General features: G+C 34.5%; 1 protein-coding gene across 1 annotated transcript in view; it reads right to left on the bottom strand.

The window, feature by feature from the left end:
* The window catches only part of Il1rapl1 (interleukin 1 receptor accessory protein like 1), a 1,249,069-nt gene that overhangs the window by 291,741 nt on the left and 935,368 nt on the right, over positions 1 to 21,960 (bottom strand). The window contains exon 6 of the mRNA XM_036175702.1: positions 3,110 to 3,184. Coding sequence (XP_036031595.1) covers positions 3,110 to 3,184 — 75 coding nt within the window. The remainder of the gene's footprint in view (positions 1 to 3,109; positions 3,185 to 21,960) is intronic.

The raw sequence follows: 21,960 nt of genomic DNA on the forward strand, positions 1-21,960 counted from the left end.
TACCCACTGCACAGAACTGATGTTACCATCCCTCTTCTTAGGCTTCTTCTGTGGGTGTGGAAGATTTCAACTCAGATCTTCATGCATGCACAGCAAATGCTCTTACACACTGGGATACCTCCCCAGTTCATGCTTATTATTAAGCTTACTGTTATTTGTGGGGGGAAACAAGATACTTATAGTTACCAGAGTTGATCGGATATATATTTGTTTCTCCTAGAACATTAAAATTAGATGCTCAGATATGTAGCAGCCCAGCTGTGAATAGTTCCAGATGTGTCTTCTAATAACACAGTCAAGAGTTTTGTTATAAGCTTTTTAATCATTGACCCGAGGAAGGACTGACTTTCAATTTACAGATTGAGACAGAACTCTGAACTCATGGCAAGTGTAATTTTCTGAAAGATTCCTGAACTTCTTTTAAGAGGAAGGATACTTTATCACTGATGCAGGATATTCAACTCTGAATACCACTAAATGACTTTCCACTGAGACCCCTTTCTTAGGATTTGAATGTCATATATTCAGGATACCTTTTTATAACAAAAAATAAAATTGAAATCTCTATATAAATGATAAGTCTAAGTAGACATTTTAAAAACTTGTATTTTTAGATGTCTGGGATCCTTTATTAATACTTTTTCAATTTTTACTTATTTTCTTTCAGACAGAGGTTTACCAAGTAGCCAAAGATGGTGTGAATTGTACTAGGTAGCCCAGGCATGCCTGGAACTCACAATCCTTCTGCTTCTACCTTTAGAGTGCTGAAATTTCAAGCACACATCCTCCATATCCCTTTTGGATCCACTATTCAACCATTAGCAGTGCTCGTAAGATAGTTCTTTCAAATAAACTGTTACTCAAAGAATCAAGGATTAGGCTACATTTCTTCATTTAGTGAATGATTTATCTTATGTGCTGAAAATAGGAATCAGTAAATATTGTTAAAATATTGTATAAAATAATAAAAATTCCAGATTGATAGCTTTAATTAAAGAAATTAAAGAAATCTCACTTTTTAAAATCATTGTTAATTAAGGAGTCAGTGCTTTGTGAAAAGGTATCTCCATGTTTCTTCAAGTGAAAACAGAAAACATTCCACATTACACAAGATCTTTTCATCTCAGTTCGATATGGTTAGTTAGTCTTTATGATTTCTCTCAAGTAATATTAAAAACAACTTTCAGATTATTTCACTTATGGAAGGTAGGATGTAAAGACCAATTTGAGTCATTCCAAAGTATGGATCATGAAAAACAAACAAACAAAACCCAACAGGCAATCATCAATCATAAAATTCACTTAATTATGTTGTCTAGCAAATACATATAATTAGAGCCTTAAAATTTCATTTTGTTATATTCACTACAAATAACTGTTATTATAAACCCTCCTTCTTATTCCAAGAATTGTATATAACTACTGAGAAATATGCATTTATAGATGTTATTTTAAGATATCATTAAGCATGGTCACTCATGAGAATTCATATTTCAAGATTTATTTCTAAACTAGCAATAAGTTATAATGAACTAAATACACAATATCCTGAACAAAGAATTAGATGAAATTTTAGTTTATTTATTTGCTTTATTTATGATATTGTTCTAATACTATCTATAGTCTCCCATCTCAAAATATCAATCATTGTATTATTTTATGAACATAACATTAGTCCAGAAGGCTCAGATTTGCTATCAAAGCAGCATATTTACTTTCTTACCTGTATATACCCTATATATGTGCATCTTTTAAGTTACTAAGCGTAAACATTCTTACTATAAGCAATTCAGGAGTTGGAGATTTATCTCAGTGGTAGAGCGCTTGCCTAGCAAGTGCAAGGCCCTGGGTTCGGTCCTCAGCTCCAGTGGGGGAGAAATTCAGTGGTTCCCAAACCATTATCATATCTTTGTGCAGCATAATCTGTTTGTGTTATTAGTAAAAACATCATATCTTTAATCTTTCTTTAGAAAATTGATACACATTTTTTTTTCCAAATTCAAGTTAGGAATTAATAGTTAAATGGACAACAGATTCTTTCCAGTTGTAAAAAATTAAGTGCATTTTCATTCTTGAATGATTTATGTAAAGAGTTCCTTAACAATACAAACATACAATTGAAGTACATGTTTGAAAATCCTTTTTAAATTAATCACTACAAGTGAATGCATTTCTACAGAACTTTGTTCTATGTCTGTCATCTACCTATTTCTCTTCATTGAACATTTGAAATAAAATAAAAATGTAATAAAAATAATATTATATTTATATTGATTAAGAGGAGATTTAACTGTATGTACCCAAATTAGGCAAAAATCTCATACTTCTTCCAATGTAAATATGTTACAATTCCAGTTTATATACAATTTCTTATTTATAGCAAGTGTATTTTGTCTATAATTTCATGTCAAAGTCTACTAGTTAGTTTAGCAAATGTGACTTGCTCATACTTTGTTAATATATTATGAAAAGTGTAATTAGCATGCTACCACTTTCACTATATCTAACTACTATCATAAACTCCTTTGTTCTTGATTCAAGAGGTCTCAAATTTTACCCAGTTTCTTAGAAATACATGTTTGCAGAATTTGTTGCAATGTGTATATAAACATGACCACTCAAGAGAATTTAGCATTATACTTCTAAAATAGTGATATTTGGTACTAGGGCTCAAATTTCAGGCTCTGTAATGCTAAGCAAATACTCTATCACAGTCACTTATATCTGGCTTGGATTAAATTTTTAACATATTTTTTATATTACTGACATTAATTTCGATGAACTTGCAACTTTTTCTCAATTTCAAAAATTGTATTTCAATGTATTATGCAGTATTATTCCTCACACACTTCCATACTGTCTATTTTAAAACCAATTCAACCATTACACCTTGAGGCTAAAATATGCTACAATAATATTAAAATCTTAAGCTTATCTATGTCCTTCCCAATATCCATTTAAATATTATATGTAGGGCTTGGTTCCAAAGAATATATTGCAAGGAATGATCTTTACAGTTTAGAGTATAACATGCCTGTGACTTAGACTTATTTAGCTATTGAAATCTATTGAGAAAATGCATATTAAGCAGAATTGAAGAATTACTCACCTAGTTGAGTCTCCTGAATTGTTAGTTTACTTTCTACAGGATACAGAAGCTTGGGTGGCTTATCAGTTAGAGGAGCTGAAAAACAAAATAATAATAATAATAATACAGACACTTACAGCTATGCTGCATGAACTGAAGGAAAGAACACAGTTAATTTTCCCAAACATTTATTAAAATAGTGTCAAAGCACTCTATCATGTAACCTCAAGCAAATCGAAAAGATATTATATTGTACAAGAATAAAATATAACACAGGGTGATATTCACGTGACATTGTCAATTACAGAATCAGGATTGGTCAGTTCTTTAGATGATGTTTCTTCAATTTGCACTTTGCTTTTTGTTTTAAAAGAATGTTTTAGACTTTGTACTGTGTGAAAGGTATATGGAATATATGTGACATATACTATGATTTTTGGCATAGTATGATATAATTCTTGTTAATTTCATTCTTATTTTCCATATGTTAATCGCTTTACTTCAAAATACATATTTTAGCAATTATTTCCTACATGTATATTAAATTTGTGTAAGTATAAAAATGAACTCCCATACTTAGTAAATAGTTTTAGTCCTTATTTTCATCTTAGACCAAAGCTTTACTATTACTACCTGTTATATTTTGTGGCATTTGTTGCTAATTTACATGCCATACTCTCTTTGAACTTAAGTTTCTACACATTTCCTTTCTGTGCTCTTGTCAATTTCCAACTATAAGCCAATAAATCAAACCATTTGCTGTGAAGAAGCTCTCTATGGAGAGATGCTTCACACTGTACACTTCATTTCTTGCTAAACTAGATTCTCTGGACTATAAACAAATAGTCAGTTCTTTATGAAGCCTTCCTATGATCCTGTCCAACTGAATTGCCCAGGTCCCTTGAAAGTCGTCACTTTAACTTGTACTCTTTCGCAAGTACAGAAATGATCAATTAATGGTTGCTGAACTAAATGTTTTTGCTTCAAGGACTTTCTTCTTTGCCAGGAACACATGCCAGTTTGGTTGATAACTGAAAGGCTGGTCTAGGTAGAGCAGCCAGGACTTGTCCACATGTACTTATCAGCAGAGGATTCAAGAATTTGCTTTAGAAGCTTGCCTCCATCTCTCTTTAACAAAAAATGGTTACTGCAAAAGAATGATGCACACCAAGTCAGAAAAAGAGACGTGTTTTCAGAGTTTTTATTTGGAAAAACAAGTTCATACATGATTTTAATTTCTTCTATTCATAACTAATTGAGCACAGTATTTATTCATCTTTATTACTCTTTAGGTTCTGGAAATAAAGGTGTACAGAAAGTTTGCATAATAAAATGAAATTAAAATTACATTAACATTGTCAAAGATATGAAATTTCTCTGATTAACTTTAATATTTTTATTTCATGCCTAAAATTATCTTAACATACTGTGGTAATATATTGTGTCCCCCAATATATTGTGTACCTTAATAAACTTATTTGGGGTCAGAGAACAAAAACCTTTAGATAGACATATAGGCCAGAAAATGGTGGCACACACACCTTTGATCCTAGCATTTTGGAGGCAGAGATCCATCCGGATCTCTAAGAGTTCAAAGCCATACTGGAAAAAGCCAGGCATGGTAACACATGCCTTTAATCCCAGGAAGTGATGGCAGGAAGCAGAAAGTTATATGAGGCATGAAAATCAGGAACTAGAGCCTGGTTAAGCTTTTAGACTTCAGCTGAGATCCATTCGGATGAGGACGCAGAGATTTCCAGTCTGAGGAAAGAGGATCAGCTGAGGAATTGGCGAGCTGAGGTTATCTGTGGCTGGTTCTGTTTCTCTGATCTTTCAGCACTTATCCCAATACCTGGCACCAGGTTTGTTTTTACTAATAAGACATTTTAAGATTCATGCTATAACAAACTTAATTCTCATGACAACTAAATAATCTGTTTATTTGCTGAATGTTGGCAAAATATGTCATTAATGGACTAATAAGTCACATTTCTTAGACTCTTCCCTCAAATTACTATAGTAATCTTATGAAACAACTGTATGCTCTATATGGTCCAGAGAATGAATTATGGCAGCTAATCTTTTGATTTTGAATGAGTGAGCCTATTATGTCTAGAGTAAGCCAATGTAAAAGAAGAAATAATAGAGATAGATAAATGATACATAGATAGCTGGATAAGATAGTGAGCTAGAGAGATGGTTACTCCATTTCCAGATGACCTGATCTTCAGGTGGCTCCCAATAGTGTATGATTCCAGCTCCAAAGAATGTGAGGCCTCCAGCCTCCTTGGACAACTGTAGTCATATGTCTACCCCCCAACATAATTAAAAGTAATAAAAAATAAATCTTAGATAGCTAGTAAAATATCATCAACTTGGTACTCAAAATATGCAGTAGAAACTAAATGATGAAGTCCCCTCAATGTAGTCAGCTGGAAGTCCCAATAGAATCTTGGACAGTGCAGATTCATCTCAGGAAAGAACATACAACAGGAAAAGTTGGCATTATCAAATGAGAGATATACAAATATCTATCAAAAAAGGAAGTAGTCCCCTTTAACCTGAAGTTCCCAATAGAATCCTGGTTATTGCAAAATGTCCCTCATATGAAGCTTCGGAGTAAAAGAACACAGATAAAGATGATATTATTTATTTGGTGCTCACAACATCCAGCAGAACCCAACTGCAGAAGCTGAGGCAAGAGGAAGTTCCCAACAGAACTTTCTCTCTATGGCTGAGCTGCCCATGGCAGAACACCCATGGCTGAACTCTGGGCTTTTTTTTTCTCACTACAGGTACTTTTGTATGATTGAATATTAAAATTGTTTACTTTCTAGCTGTTCTCAAAGTTGCAATATTTTATATGTGGGTTGTTTTGCAGTCTCTGTCACTATGCTGTGGGGGAGGAGACAGCCCAAGCCCAGACAATGGGTCTTGAAGGTCACTCTGAGACAACCATGCTTGAGTTTGATGTGGGAAGGAGGCAACCCTGCTTTCAGAGACAGCTTTTCAGTGAACTTGAATACCACATGATGATTTACCAAAATAATGTACATGATGCACAAATACTAAAATAGTTTGTTCAGTAAATTTACTCAGTTCATAAATCTCATGACTGTGTAGTTACGGATAGATAATGTGACTGTTTACATGTAAAGCAACTGAGAAAAGTGTTCCTTCTATGAACACATCCCACATTAGTCTGTGATAAGAGGGTGAGATCTGTAGAGAAAGAAACTAAAATATATAGGTATCACGTGGTCAGAAATATAAAGTGCTTTTGTGGTTCTTTACCTTAGCCTATCTGCCTCTTTGGCATGTTATAAGCTTAGTTTTTCATATTTTGGAGTGTGACAAAGTACAAGTTAACAAATAAATTCTTCAAACCTGTCATAGGATCATAGGGTGTTTGAGTTAAAATCCTGTTTATTAAGTCTTTATTTTTAATGTTAAAGTCACATTCCTAACTCAAATGATTTACATAGTGTTCATCTTACTATAAAGGACAGGCTTTTTTGTATTTAAATTTCATGTGGTTATCATCACACCTACTTTAGTTTTTATTTATCAATAATTCCCTTTTGATATTTATGTTATACTTATTTAATCACATTAATTTTTACAAATTAATGCATTTTGCTGTGGCATTGCCATACATATACATGTTATGCTTTCATCCTGTATAATCTCCTTAATCCCCTCTTTCACTGTCTCACCTCTTTCCATCTTCTTCCTGAAGTGCCATCCTAATCAGTATTAACAATATTAACCTGGAGTCAGATAGCTAAGGTGAAAGCTGAGAGATCAGAGAAGCAGAGCAGCAGTCACTAGAAACTTCTTACCTCTACAAATTCTCAGACTAAATGGGCAGGAGATCCTTATATTCCTGTCTCCACTTTACAATTGTGCCAGGATTAAAGTGCTGGGATTAAGGATGTGAGCCAACACTTCCTGGCTTCTATGGTGAACCAGTGGCTAGCTCTGCCCTCTGATCACTAGACAAGCTTTATTATGTTAGAACATAAACAAAATATCACATCATCTTCCCCTTCTCTAAATGCTTGAATTCTATTTTCAGGTAATGTTGTTCTGTTTCTTGTTTGTTTATCTGTTCTACTTTTCCTATATGTGACCGAATGCATACAATTTTTTTCCTGTAGCTAGACAATTTCACTTACTATTATATATTTCCAGGACTATGTATTTTGGTGACAGTAACATTATTTCATGATTTTGATCCATTGTGCTTATATCACTTTCTCTTTAACTATTTCTCCATTAATGAGTACGAAGGCAAATTATATATCCTGTGTACTGTGAATGATAGTACCACAATAAAAAGAAATAAGTATATGGCACTCTTGGTATAACTTGGTCACATGGCAGTTGTATTTTTCAGTTCTTTGAGCAACCTCCAATTTTTTTCCCAGAGCTGAGGACCGAACCCAGGGCCTTGCGCTTGCTAGGCAACTGCTCTACCACTGAGCTAAACCCCCAACCCCATGCAACCTCCAATTTTTTTATAGTGGCTTTATTAATTTACATTTTTATCACCAGAGTATAAGGTTTATCTCATCCACAGTCTGGTGAACAGTTTTTCTTGTTTTTAATAATAGTCATTGTGTCATTCCAACATTTTGACCAGGCAAATTTTATACATGTGTGTGTGTGCACATATATACACATATTTGTATGTATAATATTATAATCTGCCAAATACTGTGGGCGTTTGTTATTTTATAGGATTTACTATAACTCACATTGATCTATAGTTTAATAATAATGCATCTTGGACTAATTCAACTAATTTTTTCTAAAGACCAAGAATCTGAGGTGCAAATAAGTCAAATACTTCGCCAATAACCAGGCAATTTGAAGCTCAAGTCTTCAGTACCTCTTTCCTTCTTAACATTTTGTTCTGTGCTCTTTGAAAAAATCGGTCCTACAATCTCCCCTCAAGGTGTGTGTACAATCTGCTACACAGTGAAAACTTGCAATTAAGTCATTACAACACCAAGCAGAGAGCTGCTGCGGTGCAATCTGTCATAATCTAAAAAAAATTGTCACGTTTTGGTGTTATGTTATAATGGATATCAGTTTGAAATATTACTCTTATGATTTAAATTCTTTGCTAAATTTGAATGAATCTTTGTGGGTAGTACAATAGTTGAACTGCTGATCTGACCCCCTACTCCAATGACTGTGAATAGGAGGTGTTCACTAATGTTATGATGTAACTCAGTTTCCCAGTATTTTGAGTCTAACCAAATTCATTTCCACAAATGAAGAACATTCACAGAATGACTCTTTCTGGCATATTATCCTTAATATATATTAGTTTATGAATTGATTTGCAAGATGATGGAACTGGGAAAAAGGCAGGAGCTCTGATGGCTAGTGAAAATGAATCCTAGACAAGCATTTATTTTCTCTATTTGCAAACTTAGCACTAGATCTTCTAGTTCTGAAAGTAATTACTCATGAGGAAAATCAAGTCTTTTTTGCAGTCAAGAAGACAACATATCTGTGGATACTTTTCTTTTACTTACATATATAAAAACATCTAAAACTCACCCATTAACTGAAATCACAGGAAAACAAGATTATATCCAAGAGTAATGATATGAAACACAGTGTGATTTTTAAATGATAATCATATTTTATCTCCCCAAAGCACAATTATAATAGAACTGTTCCTTTCATGAGCTTTGCATTACATCTAGCTTCATATCCATCAACAAAATTATTTTAAGACCTTCATTTTATTCTTTAGAGTATTGTATCAAGATTAACTCAAAGAATCAGTAGTCCTATATACAAATGATAAATGGGATGAGAAATAAATCACAGAAACAATAGCCATAAATAATATAAAATATCTTGGAGTAACTAACTAAGCAAGTGAAAGACCTATATAATAAGAACTTTAAGTCTCTGAAGAAATAATTGAAGAAAATATCAGAAAATGGAAAGATCTCAAATACTCATGGATAGGTAGGATTAACATAGTAAAAATGGCAATCTTACCAAAAGTAATCTACAGATTCAATGAAATTCCTATCAAAATCCCAAAACAATTCTTCACAGACCTGGAAAGAACAATACCCAATTTCATATGGAAAAACAAAAAATCCCGGATAGCTAAAAGAATCCTGTACAATAAAGCAACCTCTGGAGGCATCACGATCCCCGACCTCAAGCTCTACTGTAGAACTATAACAATAAAAGCATTATATATATATATAATAAAAAGAGCTTGGTACTGGCATAAAACTGACATGTGGACCAATGGAATCAAATTGAAGACCCTGACATCAATCTGCACCCCTATGAACACCTGATTTTTGAAGAAGAAGCCAAAACTGTTCAATAGAAATAAAGAAAGCATCGTCAACAAATGGTGCTGGCATAACTGTCAACATGCAGAAGATTGCAAATACATCCATATATGTTACCATGGACAAAAATCAAGTCCAAATGGATTAAAGACCTCAACATAAATCCAGTTAGAGAAAGTAGGAAGTAGTCTTGAGCAAATTGGCATAGGAGATCACTTCCTAAATATAACACCAGTAGCACAGATACTGTGGTGATATTTTGTTTGTGCATCCCAATAAAGTTTATCGGAGGATCAGAGGAAAAAGCCAGCCACTATATTAAACATAGAAGTCAGGCAATGATAGCAAATGTCTTTAATTCTATCATTTGGGAGGCAGGGATCTGTCTGGATATCTGTGAGTTCAAGGCCACACTAGGAACTGAACCAGACGTGGCGGCACATGTCTTATATTCCAACACAAGTTAACTATATATGTCTGGAGGTCTGTACAGACATACAGGAAGTGACAGAACTGGACAGGAAGAGGAAGTGATGTAGCTGGACAGAGAAAGCAAATGAGACAGCAGAACAGAAAGGCATATAGGCGTGGGTATACAGGAAGTACGTATCTTTGGAAGCTGAGGTGTCAGTGAGGTGAGGTGGCTTGTGACTTTTACTGTTCCTCTGATCTCTCAGGTTTTCTCCCCAATATCTGGCTCCATGTTTTTTATTTAATAAGACCATTTAGCATTTGTCTACAGGACCCTGACAGCAACAATTAATAAATGGCAGTTCCTGAAACTGAGAAACTTTTGTAGGGCAACGGACACAGTCAATAAGACAAAAGTACAGCCTACAGAATGGGAAAAGATCTTACCAACCCCACATCTGACAGGGAGCTTATTTCCAAAATTTATAAAGAATTCAAGAAACTAGACATCAAAATACTGAACAATCCAATTTAAAAATGTGCTACAAAAAAATGGGCTACAGAGCTAAACAGAAGATTCTCAACAGAAGAATCTCAAATGGCTGAAAGACATTTAAGGAGTTGCTTAACGTTCTTAGTCATCAGGGAAATGCAAATCAAAATGACTCTGAGATACCATCTTATACCTGTCAGAATGACTAAGATCAAAACCACTGAAGACAGCTTATGTTGGAGAGAATGTGGAGTATGGGGAACACTCCTCCACTGTTGGTGGGAGTGCAAACTTATACAGCCACTTTGGAAATCAGTATGGTGGTTTCTCAGTAAATTGGAAATCAATCTAACTCAAGACCCAGCTATACCACTCCTGGGCATATACCCAAGGAATGATCACTCATACCACAAGAACACATGCTTAAGTATGTTCATAGCAGCATTATTTGTAATAGCCAGAACCTGGAAACAACCTAGATGCCCTTCAACTGAAGAATGGATAAAGAAAATGTGGTACATATACACAATGGAGTACTACTCAGCAGAGAAAAACAATGACATCATGAAGTTTGCAGGCAAATGGATGGAACTAGAAAATATCATCCTGAGTGAGGTAACCCAGATGCACAAGGACAAACATAGTATGAACTCACTCATAAGTGGATACTAGATGTAAAGCAAAGGATAACCAGACTACAACCCACAGCTCCAGAGAAACTAGCTAACAAGGAGAACCCTAAGAGGGACACATGGATCATCCTGCAAAGGAGAAATAGATTAGATTTCCATGAGCAAACCAGTGGGTGGTGGGAGTCGGGTAATGGAGGGCAATGGATGGGGAATGAGAACATAAGGGAATGAAAAGTTCTAGCTGCAACAGGGACAATGTGGGGGAACAAGGAAAGAGATACCATGATAAATGAAGACTTTATGGGAACAGGGAGAAACAGGGTACTAGGGAAGTTCCCAAGAATCCACAAGGATGACCCCACCTTAGACTACTAGCAATAGTGGAGAGGGTTCCTGAACTGGCCTACTCCAGTAATCAGATTGGTAAATACCCTAACTGTCATAGAGCCTTCATCCAGTAACTTCATCCAGCAGAGATCCACAGCTGGGCACCAGGAGGAGGTCCAGGGGTCCAGTCGATGAGAGAGAAGAGGGATTCTATGACCAAGGGACATGAGATCACAATGGGAAAACATACAGAGAAGACCAGGCCTAAGTAGTAGAAACTTATGAACTGTGGACCAATAGCTTTGGAGCCCTCATGGGAGTGGAGTAAGCCTTCTTCATAAGTAAGACAGTTGTTTAGCTTAACTTGCTTAAGGGGCCCCTCGCAGTGGGATCAGAATTCATCCCTGGTACATGAATGTGCTTTTTGGAGCCCAGTGCCTATGGTGGGAGACCTTGTGCAGCCTTGGTACAGGGGGAGGGGCTTGGACCTGCCTCAACTGCATCAGGTTCTGCTGACTCCCCATGGGGAGTGGGAATTAGGGGTGGGTTTGGGGAGAAGGCTTAAGGGTGGGTGGAGGGAGGAAAGCGGGATTTGTGGTTGGCATGTAAAATGAATACTAAATTTCTTAATAATAAAAAAGAAAACAAAACAAAAGAATATTTTATCAACAACATTAAAGCTAATATAGTCATTAAAAAGATGATAGGTTTCTCCTAGTAATATGTCTCAGTTGACAAAATAGTTCTGCAGAATTTTAAGGTCATTCCATTTGCTTGCTGAGTACCAGTTAGAGAAACATCTAGAAGTCAGTAACTAAAAATGTCTGCAGAACTGGCTGTTCATCCATGTTAGTATTCCTTAAATATTCATAGCTCTGTCGTTGTTTTGGTTTGGTTTTGTTTTTGAGATAGAGTTTCTCTATGTAACAGCCCTATCTTTATATAACAGGCTGTCCAGATACTTACTTTTTAGACCAAGCTGGCCTCCAACTTATAGAGATTCACCTGCCTCTGCCTCCCAAGTGCTGGCATTAAAGGTGTGTGCCACCATGCCTGACAATTCAGATTTCTGATTTGTTCACTTCTTCTGCCTTTGAGTTATGTGGCAGTGAAAAGTTGAATCCTTTCTCCTTACATACTGAAGATAATAAATCAGAGTAACATGTCCTGGATTCTCCGTTATTTCTAAGGCTCTTACAGAACATGGAAATGCAAAGTATGTAGCATAAACACACTTTTCTATGTGTAACAATTGCCTCTTTAGTCCCTCAAATATTACCAAGCACACTCAACATTTCTTGCATTTCTACACTGATCCTACCACAAAATTTGTTCTTTAATGATCTTAAATAATTTCTATAGTGTATTTTAATTAGTTCCCTTTCTACTTTGTCTCCTAGAAGTGTTTTGGTAGAATAGAGAAGATCACACACATGGACTTAATGATTCTTAATTTTTCTTATTGCTTTGGTAAGTTGAATAATGTGTTTAACATCTTGTGAACTCAGTCTTCTTATCTGTAATGTGTGACATGAATAGACTTTCTGCATGGGTTATTGTGAAGATGCAATAAGATAGATTAAATAACTATGTATAGTAGAGGCAAAATAAATATGCTCTAATTGTATCTATCGATATTTGGGACAACGGCACTTAGAATTCTTTTTACCCTCAAAAGCAAAACATTATTTTTGAAATAATGAACTGAATATTTAACTAAAGGTTCAAAGTGATTTAGATCTGGATTCAAAAATTATTCATATTTCACACAGTACTTTGCAAGGCAGGGAAAATTATTTATCTTTAAAAATTCAACCTACAAACAAATCTTGAATAGCTTTAAATGTGTCACATAATGTACTGTGATTATAGAGTGACTCAAATATTAAATTCAAAAATTGGTGCTCCTCACTCACCAAGCTTACAACCCATGTATTCATATCCATAATTCAATTTCATGAGTATTTATCAAGTGACTAAAATAATAAGCACTAATTTATAAATAAAGGAGGTGAAGGGAGATAGCTCAATGGATAAGTGCTATGTGCACAAGTATAAGCACTCTAGTTTGGATCACCATGTAAAAAGCCAGGTGCAGCAGAATGTGCTTGTCAGTCCAGTGATTGGAAGGCAGTGACAAGAGGACCCTGGAGCTCACTGTGCAGCCAAAACAGCCATTAAGAGAGCTCCAGGTCCAATGAAAGACTGTGTCTCAAAAAAAACGGTAAAAAGTAATCAATTTCAACTCAGGCCTTCACATGCATACACACATACACATATGCACACAAACACAAAGAGACAAAAGGTTGCATTTGGAGTTATCAACAAACATGCTTATATAGGAGAGCATATTTTTGACACACTATTGTAAGTCTGGTATTTGGGTAATCTGTATAAATTTATTTTAGGTTCATCATCTAAAACTGGCAACAAAAATATAGACCATTAAATACATTTGAGGCAATTACACCAACTGCATTTTATAATGGGTCATTTTTGAATGGCTTTTTTTAAACCTAAAAGAATTGACAAATGTTAGCTTTCCTCAGCAAATAATAGAATTTGGGTCATCCACAGAGTTTGAACTCTTAATGAATCTGACAGGATTTCAATTCTGTTTTCTTTGGCCTGGACTAGTTGAATAGTTTCTAATGATGGGACACAGATTGTATGAAAGCTGGACACAGTGTGTCATGGTCCATGGTAAAGAAAGGGATAGACAGAAGAACATATCCACATGTTACATGAGAAATCCATTTGGGAGAGAAAGGGTACTATATTTATCACTTGTTTCTAATACTCTGAATTTGATGTGTTTTATCCTTTCTGTGGCAAATGATAATGGTGATGACTCACAACAGCTATGGAGCCTCAGAAGCCTCAAGGATAAAAGAATAGAAAAGCTATTGAGCAACAAGGTCCATGAAGGGCAGAACACACTAATGACATATACAAAATAATATTGTTTTAAGAGCCATGACAAATGACATAATTAAAAATGTATTTATTAGTTACACAACACACATGCTAAGGAAAAACAAAACAAAAACTCCATCTGACTAGATTTGATACTTAATATTATTCTCAATTTGATAAGTTTTGCTGATGGTGAAAATAAAACACACCCATTCATTCACTCATTCAGTTATCCTTTCTTAAGTATCTCCTCTTTGTTTAAAGCTCTCCTAGTTACAAGGGCAGAGACAGACAAGATTCCTTCTGTCAGAGAACAAATCTTTGAAAAAGTAAGATATAAAACAAACATTTACATTAATACATATATAATATAATGCAGATGGTAATAAATAGCATACAAAGGATGCAGCTAAAGAAATAGAGACTGACACAGGTGCTATTTTAGAGAACAGTTAGGAAAGACTGTTCTGAATGAAGATCACTTGAAAGAGAGCTTTGGGAAAGGAGGAGATGAGGTCTGTATGGGACAAGCTGAGAACAAGACAGGAATACATGTGACATATTTGAGGGATGTTAAAGAACAGATTTAGAAGAGGTTCAAAAACAGTCATGAACCAATGCAGGCATAACTTTTTTTTTTTTTTTAAAGGACTTTGTTTTTTCTAAACACTATAGGAATGTTTTTGAGGGTTTTATGAAGGCAAGTGACTGTTTTAGCATTTAAGTACCAAAGCTTTCAGGTTTCTTGGTGTTTGAGTCTAGCAGGACTGAAGTGAGTGGAGCAAAGTGGAGAGGCAGGCTGGCAGGCAAGCAGGAGGATACTGAAATAGTTCACAAAGTTGCCATAACGGTGGTGGTAGAAATGGTAATTTTTTTTCTCTCTTTAAGTACTTATTTGGTAGATCTCAATAGACAACTTAATGATGGATTAGATGTGGGATACAAATGGATATCATGAGTTAAAGAAGATTCTCCTGTTATGGGGCTGAGCAAATATGTGACTACCATGTCAGCTAATGATATTAAAAAGACAGCATAATAAATTCATGTTAGTGAGAAATTGCTATCAAGGAATATCTTGTGGGTATGATATATGTGTATGGGGTGTATGTGTACATGTTGTATAGTGAGCATGCCTATGCACATGGAGGTCAAAGAAGAGCATCAGGTTTCCTCTTCTATCTGTTGCTTTTTGTCTTGTTCCTCTTGAGACAGGGTCTCTCCATGAACCTGAAGGTATAGGGTTTTTGTTTTGTTTTGTTTTGTTTTGTTTTGTTTTGTTTTGTTTTGTTTTGTTGTGGCCCTAGCAGCCAACAAGCCTCAGAATTCTTTCTTTATCTGTCCTTCTCAGTGGTAGAGTTATGGTATATGTGGGACCACAGCCAGTGGTCAGTGCTGGGATCTGAACTCCATTCTCATGCTTTCACAGCAAGTGCTTTTAAGTACTGAGCTGTATTTCCTATTCTGACAAAATAAGTTTTTATGAATGAGTTTAGTCACCTTATCTATGCAAACTAACTAAGTATTTATCAATATTTTTTATTCCAAAAATTGAGTCACATATGAGTAAGTAATTGTGGTCCCTAAAACTGAGAAAGTGATCTTTTCAGTTTCTTACTTCATGCTAATGTCACATTCATTTATTATGAGATTCAGCTGTGTTAGTTCAACTATCATCCACAATAATAAAAAGTAGACTCCCAAGTTTATTTTTTAACCAACCAATCAGTCATGATTACCCAGAAGCACTGTGAAAATTGTTAAGTATTCTCTTAGTTCCTTGTTTATATAGAACATATACAACTGAATATCATTACTTAAGTTTTTCTTACTTTAAAGCATTTATTGTGAAGAACTTTTGAGTGATGGAATTTATGTTTAGTCACTTAACAATATCCCAATAAACACCCAGGTAAGAAATTAAAAGTACTATTTTTACTGCTTTCAAAAAAGAATCTATCAACAATATAAAAGGAAAACATATTCAGCAATGGAGTCAGTGTTAGCATTTTGATTCTCTAGTTTTCATATGTATTTCCATCTTAAACTCCAGTTTCTATTGTGTATGTCCCTGCTTGACTCACTCAGAATCATGGAAAATTCCACAGTTCATTCCAATACCCACTAAACATCAATACTGGCAAAATGAGCAGCAAATACATAAATAAATAGATAGATAGATAGATAGATAGATAGATAGATAAATAAATAAATAAATAAATAAATAAATAAATAGAAAAAAAGAAAAATACGGAGGGCAAATAGCAGATACCATGGGTAGATGTAGAGTAAATAAATTTTATTATTTTTAAGTTCATTTCTAAAACTCTTAAAAATTTCACTGAAGATTTTGCATAAACGCATTTTGGATGAATTCTAACTGATTGCATGCCTGATTTTAAGCATTTAAAATAAATTGATGTGTGTACTCAAATCTAAAGTTAAAAAATGATGAGAAGAAGGAAACAATGCATAATTATCTAGTGAAATTATGATGAACCTTAGGAAAAGGATGCTGATTGATATAAGAGCTATAATCAAGAAGGTAAGCATGCCAATTACTGTTTTCACTTCTGTTGACAGACAAGAAAAAAACCTAATGGTTACTAATTAGCTTCCTGGGACAATAGTTAATTCAAGAAATTATATGTCCTTCAAAGGAAAGCATCTTCTGCAGCAATGAGAAAGTATGCAAACGTATTACAATAATATCATTTTTCTATTTTTATTAGCATATAAAAGGCTTTCATGGAATAAAAATTTATAAACTTAAAGTTATTCTGAAATGTTATTGAAAGTCAATTGTGGATCAGTTGAATGGCATCAAGTTACCAACAAGGATCAATACATTTAAAAGTCTTTGTTTGGCATGGGATAACATGATAAGACATTAACAGTTCCATAGTATAACATAGTGCAATTTAATGGCCTTCCAGATTATACTGAGTTGGTGTATTTCTTGTGATATTTCTGCAAAAGATAGTTACATTTCTTGGTTTTCCAGTCAGGACATAAAATCTGTATTACTATTAACCTGCATGGCCCTATGTTCTCAAGTAGGGTTTTGACAACTGGTGGGAAGTGATTTTTGATAAAGGCTATTGCTAAATATCTTATAACACTTAGAGATTCCTCCTTCAGATATAATCTGGCCACTCAACAGTGTTTAATCTTCTAAGATTCAAAATCATGTCACATGATAACTATGTAATAAAAATGACTTTATTACCTATATTTGAAGCCTGGATTATACAAAGATTACAATTATCTGTTAAACAGAAATCTTCTGACACTTAGAGACTTAACACACAAGCCAGATGAAGGTTCAGCCTGGGCTGTCAGAGTAGGTCACAGTAATGAGCAATCTATAAAACCCTTCATAGGTTCAACATACAGAATGGTAAAGAATGGCAAATGTGCAGGGGATCTATGAAAAACAAAAGTGGGATGAATTAATTCACAAATTGAGTAAACAATGAGTAATCTACTCTCCCATCTTGAAACCCTGTAAGAACAATAACCATTGCCAAGCTCTCTTCACTATACACAACAAACTAAAATCAAGAGGTTCTTCCTTAAATCATCAAAATAGCATTCAAATACAGAGTAACACAGTGTTTCAAACTTCAGAAATAATTCCTATATTGTTTTGTAACTTTAAATTGTTGAAATACTATAAAATTATTTCAAATAAAGTAATTCTTAATTCTATTATACTTTAATAGTTAGAGAAATCATTTACAAACAGTAAACATATTTGTCGAAAGTATTTAACTTGCTGGGCAGTGGTGGCACATGCCTTTAATCCCAGCACTCAGAAGGCAGAGTCAGGCAGATCTCTGTGAGTTCAAGGCCAACCTGGTCTACAAAGCAAGTTCCAGGAAAGGCACAAAGCTACACAAAGAAACCCTGTCTCGAACCTCCCCACAAAGTATTTAACTTAATTAATGTGTTTAGTTATTGACAACATGTATTTAGTGGATCTGGCCAGGGTTTAAACCAAAGTAGGCCATGTGCCAACTCAATGTAACATTATATATGGATATGGCCTTTTGTGCTTAATTTTATTGACAAAACATTAAGTAGATTTGTTGTTGACTACACCTCACAGCATGAATTAAATTATTGTAAGACATTAAAATGTAAATATAAGATTGGAAATACACATATACATACAAAAAATAACACACCATGTTTTATGGTAGGCAGTTACCTTATTTCATTGGACAATTTATTTTCTATGAAGGGACAGACTAAGAAAATTTTCCAGGAATGTCCAAAAGTAGTCAGTGAGGATAGAAGTGAGATGGAACCATAAGTCTTCTGGTTTTACTAGTCACACATTTTCCATTTCAGTATACAGCTTTTCAGAATTTATGTTGTCCATGTGGCTTCTGCTAACTTTCCTGCTTTTGCTGGAATCTCTGGTGACATGAGGCATATTGATAGTGAAAGACTTCCATGAAGTTTGGAAACAGGGATGGAAAGTTCAGTGTTAATTTAATAGAATTCTTTAGAACTAGACAAATTTTGAAAATTTTATGTACGTTTTGAATAAGGTTGGTCCTATGTCCTTGAAAATGTTAAGATGCAACAGTCTGTCCTTTTTTTGTTCTTATTAATCAGAATATTTAAAATAAATCACACTTTTATTTTCTTTCATTACATGAATGTTTTACCTTGCTTATATGCCTGTTTACCATGTGTGTGCCTGGTCCTTGTGGAGGTCAGAAGAAGGCATCTGATCTTCTGAAATAGGAGTTACAGACAGCTGTGCACCACTCTGTGGGTGCTGGGAATTGAACTTAAGTTCCCTGTCCAATTCTCTGGCTTGCTAATCAGAGCATTTTAGTGACTGTAGAACTTGTTTATAACATACAATTTGAAACTGTCATGATAATGGGTCCTTTTCAAAAGGTAAGCATTCTACAATGCTTACTGCTATAAGGAAGAGATTAAACCTTAATAACCATGTTTTCTACTGATCTTTGAAAAAATGTAGCTTTATGAATATAGGTCAAATATTAGAGTTTTGTAATATTTACATACTAATATTAGAGATGTCCTTTGGAACAGTATAACATGGCAAACCAATTTCTGTACAAATAACTTCATTTTTCCTACATATAGAAATCTAAACAGAGTATTTTACCACTACACATTACATTTAAGACTTGAATGTGTGGTCAGTTTCTTTAGGAACTATGCCAAGTCTATTTGTTAAATACTGACAAATTCAATTTTTGTACTTAATTTAAATTATTGACTGGATTCAAATTTTTTCAATGAGATTTCCCTAGGAGATTTATCAGGTATTTTTGATAGTATATGATCTTGTGCTTATGTATGTTATAAATACCAATATAATAGTAATGCAAATATTGTGCATTTAATTATAGGCTTATTGTGACTTTCTTCCAGTATTACTATTTCAAGAAATATATCTCTAACTAATTAGACTTTTTCCTTCCTTCATCCATTCTAGTTTTATTTTGTGACATCACCATGAAAACAAATAAATTAGAGGAAAAAGGGCTTATTTAGCTTATGAATGTATGTTACAGTCTGTTATTGTGGGGAAATCAAGTCAGGAACTGAAACTTCCAAATTCACAGTGAAGAGTAGAGAGAGGATAAACACACAAACCCTTGTTTGTGTACTTGACCTCAGCCAACTTTCTTCTCTTTAGGACTATGCAGGACTTCCATGCTTGGATAATGGTTCTGCCCTCAATTGGCTGGGTATTCCTGCATAAATTAACCACCAAGACATTGCCTGGTAGGCATTCCCACTGGCCAACCTGATCTAGATCATTTCTCATGAAGATTCTCTTCCTGGGTAATTCTAGGTTGTGTCAAGTTGACGGTTAAAGCTAAGCAGCACACCATTCACAATTGCTTTCTTCCTATCTATCCAACCATTATTTCCCTTAACCATTAATTGCTTACTAAGAAATATAACTTAAAAAAACGTTTTTTCTCATTATGTCAAGTGTAAGAAACAAGCCAAATTTTACAATTATTTGTTCCTCCATAAGCAGAACAACTGTAACTTCCTTGTATTTAATTCACTGCTGTCATTTTTCTAACTATTACCATTTAAGAATACTAAAAGGAAGATTTCTAGGTAGCCTCTCTGGAGTTGTGTAGCAGTCTAGTCATCTTTGTTTTACATCTAGTATCCTCCTATGAGTGAGTACATACCATGTTCGCCCTTCTGGGTCTGGGTTACCTCACTCAGGATGATTTTTTCTAGATCCATCCATTTGTCTGCAAACCTCATGATGTGATTGTTTTTCTCTGCTGAGTAGTACTTCATTGTGTATATGTACCATATTTTCTTTACCCATTCTTCAGTTAAAGATTACATAGGGGCCAACAAGGTAGCTCAGAAGGAAAGAGCAGAGCCCAACAACCCAAGTTGGAAGCTCAGAACATACATGAGTTGCCAGAAGAGATTTCACTCCATTAAGTTGACTTCTACATGCTAGATTGTGTGCCCCCTCTCACATCATACACATACACACAAAACATACCAAAATATATACATAAATAATTATTTAGCAAATAATCTCCTATCGAGGATCATTTTTAGCAGATTCAACTGCTTTTTCAATTTTTTATTGTTTTAATGCTTTGTAAAATGAAAGTGGACCCCAAGCCATCAGAATACAATTGGTAACAAAATTTAGAAAAAAAAACCCAAACCAGAGCAGCAACAAAACAGCCAGAAGGACAGGAAAAAATGTAACTATAAGCAACAGAATCAGGTACCTTTCAAACAAAACTTACTATTCCAATCGAATTAGGCCTCAAATGTTGTTATATTGCTTCTGCTATCAGTGCATAGCCAAGAGATTCTTGGCAACAAACAAAAGTTAGCCATGTTAAGCATTGAAGTAGTGCATGGACAAACTTCACCTTTTTTCTTAGCTTCTTTGAATATTGCTCATTTCATCCAAAGAAAAGAGAAAAGAGAACAGAAGAAGAAAAAAGCAAAGCATGTAATGACAACATGCATAAAGCATTGACAATTACTAAAGCTCAATGAGGTGTGTTTTCTGTATGCTAGTCTCACTTTTTGTGTCTAGTTTACTTGAAATTATCCATCAAAAATAGTTATTTAAGAAAAATACATCTGAGACTACTTTATATTTGAGGTTTTTTTTAGTATTCTTTATTGTATCTATACCTACATTTATATATTTACCTATATCCACACAATAGAGTATAACATAAATTTAGAGACAAGTCTGTAACAAGAAATTTCTTCACATTTCTGTAATTTTTATTGAATACAGTAGAGATAATGTTACATTGCAAAACAATGTAAACATATAGAAATATAGTAGATCAGTCTTCCTTTTTTCTTTTTGTTTTGTTTCAGTTTTTCACACAAGAGGTCTCATGTATGCCAGGCAGTTGAATGTATCTGAGTTATATAATATGCCAAGTCTTCACTGTGGTGGCTTGAATGAGGGTGGCCTCCCTTGGTTCACAGTTTTGAATGTTTGGTCCTAAGTGAGTTTGTTTGGGAAGGATTGAGAGGTGAGGCCTTGTTGGTGGAGATGTGTCACTAGGGGTGAGCTTTGAGATTTCAAAAGCCTATGACAATCCCACCATCTGTCTCCCTCCTGCATGCAGATCTAGATGTAAACTCAGTTACTGCTCCAGGACCACGCCTTCCTGCTGCTATGCTCCCATCACAATGATCATGGACTCATCCTCTGAAACTGTAAGCAAGCTCCCAATAGTA

The sequence above is a fragment of the Onychomys torridus genome, chromosome X, assembly GCF_903995425.1.
Source record: "Onychomys torridus chromosome X, mOncTor1.1, whole genome shotgun sequence".
NCBI classification, from domain to species: Eukaryota; Metazoa; Chordata; class Mammalia; order Rodentia; family Cricetidae; genus Onychomys; species Onychomys torridus.